Here is an 8,445-nt window from a genome sequence, read left to right on the forward strand (position 1 = left end):
CAAACAAAAGAGAAGCCAATCGATCTCAAACACAAAAACTGACAATCAAGATATCAACAAAAAAGGCCTTAATCAGAACACAATTCTTCCACAGACGGCTCACACTACATTTGTCGACACCAAAGACACATGCAGTCCAACGACCCACTGGCACCCTCCTCTCTCCTGCTCTTTATAGTTTGCCCATGATTAGTAATTAGCCAGGGTGCATGCACATAGTTCATTAAGGTAGTTTCAGTGTGTGGGTTTTTTTTTTATCATTTTGAAGCTGTGAAAAAGTGAAGTTGTTTCTTTTTGACAGTTCTGTGATTTGAAGAAGTGTACTAAAGATACTGATGGTCAATATTGATATCCTCCAGCTGTGCTTCCATGTATAATATCATATTAACCTTTTATGGGAATATAAATCACTGCAGCTTAAACGTCTTCAGTTCATTGATCAGACTGAAAGTAGAGCACACCACCTCGTGGCCTTACAGAGACATTGTCAGGATGACAGTTTAAACGGCGCCTGTTGGCTTTTCACGGGGTACTTACCATGGCATAGGGTCAAGGGTTACGAGATAGGCACGGTGGCTAGAAACCTGTATGCATGGCCTCTACTTTGTATTTCACATATGAAGCAACCTTCATTGCATGTGTTCCTGTTAAATAAACAAATAAAATAAATCAACCCAAGCCGCCAATTTTGAGCTTGTAAAGCACTTTTCTCTTTTGACTACTCAAGGCGCTTTTTACACGTTCACCCATCAACACCACATTCACTCACTGATGGCAGAGGCTGCTTTTTAAAGTGTCCATCCAGTTTATTAACTGAACTCTGAAACTCAATAGTTAATAACAATAAACAGCATTTTAAGCCACCATGTTTTGCATTTGTATGCTTTTAATTTTGTATTTTGTCTTGAGCTAAGGGTACAACCCGGCTTTTATTTTGAAAGAAAATATGAAACTTGTGTTAGACTGAAGGTTACAACATTCACTTAAAAAAAGAAAACTTGTTACAGATCAAAAAGTAGACAAAGCAAAGGTTAAGTGGACCTTTTTAAAAGTGAAATGTTTTGTGTCACATGGTGGATATTTGATTCCTGAAGTCAAATGAGCCATTCAGAGGCGCACAGGTGTCGTTCTTTTCTACGTTCTTCTTCTGCGCCTACATGGAGATGTTTGCTGGCTAGCTATGCTGCGTTACACAATCAATGCGATTACAAAACAAAACGTGGTTGATTATTTTTGGAAGTTAACCGCATTAGGATTGAAGCGTTGAAGCTGTCAGCCCTAGTAATAACTAATCCTGATCATGCACATTCACACACCGCTGAAGTTTGTGCTTCAGCGTCTCCCCCATCAAACCTTCCAGGACCTTCCAGGACCTTCCAGCTGAGAGATGACGACTCTACCACTGAGCCAATGTTGAAATGTTTCAGTCAAAAGCTGAGGACTGACTGACAGAAATTTCCTCACCAGCTAGCACAACAAATCATTTGATTAGATGTGATGAAACAATAACATAGAAAAGCCCCTCGGGACGGTGAATACTTTATGAGCACTCTGCCAAAGTGAATTTGCCTCCAGGAAGCTGATGTATCTGTTTCAATCGCACCAGAATCATTCAGTGACAAAAGGAATGACTGTTCTCCTGTTTGGTGATGAAGTCATAACAGAGGGTTGCAGGTTGGAGAGGATGGACACGATTGGTTTAAAGTCAGACAGATGGATGTGTTGTGAGGTTAAAGTCGACTCAAACAGGACAACAGGAAAGATTCGTTTGTCACGGGGGAGGGAAAATGTGAAACATTACGGTGTAAAAAAAAACATCAGTTAGATCAACGTGGGCGAGTTTGCTCGTGTGTGTCACGGTGGCGTCATGGTCAAGGTGCATGTTGGGGTCAATACAGATGTCCTCCAGCTGTGCTTCCATTTACACTCTCATATAAACCGTTTAACAGAACATCAATCACTGCTTTTGAAGTGCATTTTTAAAAAAAAGTCTTCAGTGGTGTCCAGTAGATTTATTGATGGCAAAATATTTGGAGGTTTATTTTTTTCTCCCTGCAACTTGAATATGAATTTAGAATCTCTGTTTTGTCCTTTTTGTAATCCTTTCATCTGTGGCTGTGAATGTACATGGATTACACGTTTCTTTCTTACAGCAATATTCAAAGGAAGGGCATCCTAAATGGCCTCTGCAGTGAAGTGCATGTCATGGCAAAAAAAAAGCTGTCTGCACCACATATTTACAAAATCGTTATTCACCTAAAACACATCAACAGATTCTAAATGATAAACAGGAAATGCAGAATGTTGATACCAAGTGTGACATTGAGGACTAATGACACAGAGAACTCTCAAAACACATGTTGGCACACTGAATAACGATTCAAAAACAGAGGTATTTAAAACTTTAACTTCGAATGTTTAAGTGTGCCATGCGATGAAGATGAGGGGTAGAAACAGCGACACAGTGGTGACGTAGAAAATGAAGAAAACTTTGTTGGTTCTTGCGGCCCAGAGGCTGGACTTCCCTCCCTCCAGTCTGCAGCTTAGGTGCAGATCAACAGTTTTCTGCAGCTCCTTCAGCTCCTCCAGGATCAACAGCAACACCTGGGAGTCTCCCGACTGAATGTGGCTGTTGTCCTGCACACAGAGTAAAAGTCATCGTTCCACTGCGACTGAAAATTCATCACAAAGCAGATGGAACAGAAATGCAAGAGTTTCAAGCGATCTCTTCTAATCAGGTTAAATCTTGCATCCTAAGTTTTTAAAGACAGGACAAGTTGTATGTGAGCGCAACAATTTGGAGCAGAGGTACATAATAAAACAGTATGTCTAATATGTGATAAATATTCCCCCCCTGATTTCTATCTACCAAACCATTTTATCAAATCTCTTTCAAGTTTTTGTTCTGGAGTAGTGCTGACAGTGGCATAACATTTGGCATAGAATATTGGAAATGAAGCTTGTGCATTGAGTCAGTTTGTCAAATTTGTTAGTGAGCTGCCACTAAGATAATGAAATTAAAAGTCAAAAAGTCAAACCTCAGGATAGAGACTCGTGTTGAAAAGCTGATGTTACTAATCCTTTGTGTTTCTTTGTTTAACTTTAAGTGTTGTTAAATTACTCCAGGCGAATGCGCTGTTTCAGTCTGCTGCTAACTTTCCACCTTAACCAAACATTCAAACAGTTTTCGGCATTCTCGTGTTGTTTTTGGCTACAAAATATTGACGCACAACAATAACACACGGATGTAACTCAGGTGTGGGTGTCTCTGTCTAAATGAATCTTATATTCCTGCATCAGTTCTACCTGGCGTGTAAAAAATACTGCTACAACTGCAGCTATAATCATGTACCTCTTCAGCCATCGGCAGCAGTTCATGCTGTTTCTCCGCAGCAGACACTTTACAGATGCAGACGCAGGAGGTCTGTTTTTTCTCCTCTGAAAAAAAAACCACAAAATGTTTGTCTTAAGAATGACTGCAGTGTGTTTTTGGATCACGCTTAAGACGCGACTAAACGGATTCAGTTTGTTTGAAGACATTTGGACTCAACATAAAAGAAGCAAGGCGCTGATTGTTATTAAAAAAAAAGAAAAAAGGAGAGGACATCCCTACTTATAAATCAGCTGGTGGCCTAGTGGTCAGTGCACACCCTCATGCACAGCAGCCTCTAGCAAGTTTGGCTCCCAAGAAGAGATTATGATTTGGCAGCGCCAGCGGTCATATGAAGAATCGTACAATGTCAGGCGTCATTTTTCATGTTTGGGATCAAACGTCTTACCCTCACTTCTGTTTTGGAGCAATCTGAAGACAAAATATTCAGGACGCTCAAACTTACGCCCCCTAAAGCCTGGCTCCCTAGGTGACCGCCTATGTTGCCTATTCCTAAGGCCGGTCCTGATGTTGTCATTCCCCACGTTCTCTCTCTCCGATCTGTTATTCTAAATGACCCAAATTACATCTAAAGAAGAAGAGTTTAACAGGTGAACACTTGATCAATTTAAAAATGAAGGACCCAAGTCCTTGGCGAGGTTAAGGTTTTTAAGGCCTTTAAGATTAATTAAACTCCCCTCAAACTTTAACATTTATGGATCACCCAAATTCAAAATGCTTTCATCTGTAATCTGAGTCTCACCTGTGGCGCCGTCCTGGGTTTTCACCTTTTCCTTTTTGTGCTGCCAGTCGTCCGCCGGCCCGACCTTCTCCTGTGCTACCGAGTCCTTCTCCATAAGATGCGTCACCAAAATGGTCTCTAGCAGACTGAGCAGCATCATCGCAAAGATCACAATGCAGTATGTTGCTGAGGAGAGGAAGAGTCAATCACTACCGTTGGTTTCTGTATCTAATGCTTCTGGCTGCTCGAATCCTAATCCCTTAAAGTGTGAGTCTGGTACCTATGAGCGGGGTCTTGTTGGACATGGAGGGCAGGATGTCGTTCAGGATGAGCAGCAGCACAGAGATGGCCAACAGCACGGTGACTTTGAAGCCCAGCTTCTCTCCTCGATGGTCAGCGATGAAGAAGGAGGCGAGGTCCAGACACAGGAAGAACAGGATGGGTAACAGGAAGTTGATGACGTGCAGGAGGGGTCTCCTCCTCATGGTGAACTGGGGAAACAGGTCCAAAGGTCGGTAGTCAAAAACATAACAGACATCATGACACTTCTGATGTTTGAAGCAAATTCTAAATCACCCCAAAGTTGTGATGTGTGAAATTTGAAATCGTTTCTTTTTTAAAAAGAATTTCTGTGAGATGTTTGGCCCTTGTCATTTTTTAAAGTGATCAAAATCATTTAATTGAAGGGAGTAATAAAGTGATTTAGGATGATAAATAACGTCCATTTATTCATTCCCAAATGACCAAACTTGAGACTAGAAATGATGAAAGAGCATTTGAAAAATTCAGACAATATTTTTCTCGTGTGCTCCGAGAATTCTCCCGCATCATGAACACCAGAGCACCAATTATGGGACTCATGATTTAAATGATGTTGATATTGAGTTATTTATTCAGTGTAATGTAAGTTTTTATGAAAATGTAAGATGAAGATCATTTAGATGAACGCTGTGAAGCTGAGAATATTGCTTTAAAAATATGCCATAAATAGTTTTTCCATTTTATTGAAGCTAGAGCTTTAATTAAGAAGCTCAAGTTCAGTAACCAAATAATGCAAAAATATTAAAGTGATGCTATTTAAAATTATGTCTTGTTAATTTCTGTGCATCATTTATTATTCGAGAGTTTATGTTTTCGTTTGTGAGGCTTCTTTCTCTTTTTTTTTTTACAACTGAAACTATATATTCCGATAGGTCAAATGTTAAAGGACTAAAACTGTGTTCCTCTATGTAACATTGAATGTGCGTTTGACCTGAGCACATCCATCTGTTTGTGTCCCTGTGTTGCGTACTGTGTATACAAGATTTTCCCACTGCCGGTTGTTGTAGGTTATATTGAAGCTGCTGACGGATAGTTGCTTAAACTCCCACTCTCCCTGCGTCTTCAACACCTCTCGGGAAAACTGTGTGGCTCGAGACGAGTTGGAGCAAGGAAGGAGGCGCATCTCGTCAACTGAGGAGGAAAGCGGGAGAAAAAAAAACAGTCACATCACCGACTTTATCTGGAACACACAGCCACTCACTCCGCCTCTCACCGTGGTGTATCGCAGACGCGACAGAGATGTTACATCTCTGTGTGTCGAAAGGGAACTTGTGGACGTCCATCTTACAGGTGCTGACCACCTTCATGTCCTCTTCAGAATACACCGTTCCATCAGAGGACAAGAGAATGTAAGGATTCAGAGGGGAGTCATCCTTCTGTGTCCTGAAACAACACACACACACACACACACACACACACTCTTCACGGCATGTTTGCAGAGCATTAAAGGTGAACTGAATGAATAGATGATGAAGCACCACCTGTCAGCACCTCTGGAAAATGTGCTTGCTCTTTTACTCTTTATAACTGCTGTGTGTACTCAAACATGAGCGCACAATGAACTTTTTACCTTTGAAGCAAACACATGACGTATGGCATCAGCAAGTATAAATATTAAACTACCTAACGATGAACAGATACAGAGAATCTGTTAAATGCACCTTATTCCCTCCCTTCTTCCCTACTTTTGTTTTTAATGTAAATGTGTGTCTTAGTTTGAAGTCTCACATCTCAAAGATGAAGAGGTCAGGTCTCCACAGCATGTCTCTGGGAATCGCAATCTGAGTCATTCCACAAAACTCAGCGGGGTCCCAGGATATGCCTTCATGTTTCCATTTCTGCAGGAAAATAGAGTTGAATTGCAAGAAGAAGAAAAAAGAGGTTAAAGATCGAATTTGACGTATGAGCGTCAACTGAGTGTTCATCAAAACTCTACAGCTGATCACTTACCATTAACACCCAGATGAAAGGAATAAAAGTTTGTGTTTTCTCAACCTGTGAATCATCATAAAACACACATTTTAGAACTGCATGGCAGCATTCATTCAGTGAACCGTGCTCTAACACGGTAACGTAACACCTACCAGAGCCAGGATGGCGTACAGGAAGATGTCCAGCTCCACCCTGGTCGGGTCTGTGTAGTCCAGAACAGGTCGGGTCAGTTTGAACGCCCTGGTATCTTCAGTCAGGTTCAGGTAGTCCAGGACGTCCAGGTAACTGCACACTTTCTTAGAGGTAACCCCGTCTACATCGGAAACAGTCGTTATTTAAAAACATTTAAAGGTAAATCTAACTTTTTAAAGAGTTGCTCGGGTAGCTCAACCTTCTTTGATTTAAAAGTATCTTTTAGGACAGTGTTCTTAACCCGTCTAGCCTCAGGACCCACCACCTTCCTCTGTGAAAAATTGCGACCCAAATTTCTGATATTTTTCGACCAATCAGATTTATTGACTGAAGACTTGTGCAGTTTGGACCTCAGTCTGTACAAAATGTGACAGAATTAAGAAACTGATTTAAAAAAAAAGATGTTTAAAAAGCGCTACAAAGACTTTTTTTTTAAAGTTATATTCAAGGCACACATTCGCGATCCACTAAAAAGGGCTATGCGACCCACCTCTGGGCCCCGACCCACCAGTTGAGAACCACTGTTTTAGGTATGTCATAGCTTAGGTTTTTTTCTTTGTTATCTATTTGGATTTGAATGTTATATAATGTTTGTTGTATAAAACAGGCTGACTGAAGTTGTTTGTCTTTTGTTTAACCCTCTGCAATAGATTTAAAATAATGTCATTACCAACATGTTATATCCAAATAACTCAGCATCAGGCATCCAACAAACACTGAACATAATCTAACTTTAATGTTGGTATTAGCATCTTTAATTATTTTATTTACGTTTTCTCCAGCACTCAGATTGTCCTAATGTATTTAGATTTATCCTCAAAACCAAACCGAAAATGACTGAATTCTTTTCATGATGCAAGATGATAATTAAACACGTTCCACTTGTTTTCTTAGCTGGCTGATGGAGAGCAAATATACTGATTGTCTGTGTACATTTTTGAGATGTAGATGCTCAGATTAGAGCAAAGCTTCTGGATTTCTGCTCCTTTTAAAGTCATTTATTTTTACCTTGTTCCCAGTTCTTTTGCCATTTTTGGTTTCAGTAAAGTGAAAAAGCTGCGTGACAACACTTACAGACTGCACATACACAAACAGTTTACATCAGACGTAAACAGTGCCAGCATGATGGATAATAACCTTGAAACTAAACGTATCGCTGATACTCTGCTGAATCTGAATTTTAAAGAAGCAACAGACAATGATATGAAATTATCTCAAACATGCTCCAAATACGTACCTGTGGAGATGACGAGAAGGAGAAAAGCAAATCGCATCATGTTTGTAGGTGTGTGTGTGTGTTAGAGCAGCTTCCAGTCGTGTGCGTGTGTTCCTGCTGGAAAATGAAACCGTCTCTGTGATGCTCAGCTTTGATTTTGAGCCGAGCAGAACGTCTGAAACAAGAAACCCCTCCCTCAGTAGACAGCATGGATTGATGTTGTAATTGTTTAAGAAAGCAGGGGGACAAGTAAACAGTGAATGATTTGACACCGGAGGCAGGTGGGCTTGAAGATAATTGAGTGAAAAAGAATAATACTCGGGGAAGAGCAGGTGTGGAGGATTCATCTGGAAAAACTGATGATGTGGATTTGTATTTGAACTTAACTGAGACCCGTGACACGAGAGTATAAAATTAAATTAGGTGGTCATTTGGTTACGTTCTAATGACATTATGTACACTGTGCCCATTAGAAACCACTCATTGTCTGCTGCTGTAAGTCTAAGAGCTGAACAATAAACCTGATTTATGTTGCATGTAAAAAAACAAAAACTCAATTATGACTGTTTTTAACCACCTAGTTACTTCAATGAGGCAGTTTTAAGTAATTGTAATTTGTAATTAAATGGACGTATGTGTTTACACTGGATTTAATAAACAGTTAAGAGGTTC

At 40.3% G+C, this 8,445-nt stretch overlaps 1 protein-coding gene across 1 annotated transcript; it reads right to left on the reverse strand.

Moving 5' to 3' along the window:
- Nucleotides 1–1,527: 1,527 nt before the first annotated feature.
- Nucleotides 1,528–7,937, reverse strand: LOC132955594 (5-hydroxytryptamine receptor 3A-like). Its single transcript, XM_061028500.1, has 10 exons — nucleotides 7,795–7,937; nucleotides 6,518–6,678; nucleotides 6,384–6,428; nucleotides 6,162–6,271; nucleotides 5,647–5,816; nucleotides 5,404–5,564; nucleotides 4,393–4,603; nucleotides 4,134–4,298; nucleotides 3,353–3,438; nucleotides 1,528–2,637 (listed from the first exon to the last, which is right to left on the reverse strand). Exons 1-10 carry the CDS (start codon nucleotides 7,832–7,834, stop codon nucleotides 2,419–2,421), a joined length of 1,368 nt encoding a protein of 455 aa, XP_060884483.1. The 5' UTR covers nucleotides 7,835–7,937; the 3' UTR covers nucleotides 1,528–2,418.
- Nucleotides 7,938–8,445: the final 508 nt, after the last annotated feature.

Source organism: Labrus mixtus, chromosome 21 (genome assembly GCF_963584025.1).
Source record: "Labrus mixtus chromosome 21, fLabMix1.1, whole genome shotgun sequence".
NCBI lineage: Eukaryota > Metazoa > Chordata > Actinopteri > Labriformes > Labridae > Labrus > Labrus mixtus.

Bases quoted from the DNA above. Each gene is read 5' to 3' on its own strand.
- LOC132955594 (XM_061028500.1), bottom strand. From the start codon at position 7,834: ATGATGCGATTTGCTTTTCTCCTTCTCGTCATCTCCACAG. The intron at 4,299-4,392 runs GTACCAGACTCA...TCCTCTCCTCAG, and splicing joins CAACAAGACCCCGCTCATAG to CAACATACTGCATTGTGATC. The intron at 2,638-3,352 runs GTACATGATTAT...CTCTGTGTGCAG, and splicing joins TGCTGCCGATGGCTGAAGAG to GACAACAGCCACATTCAGTC.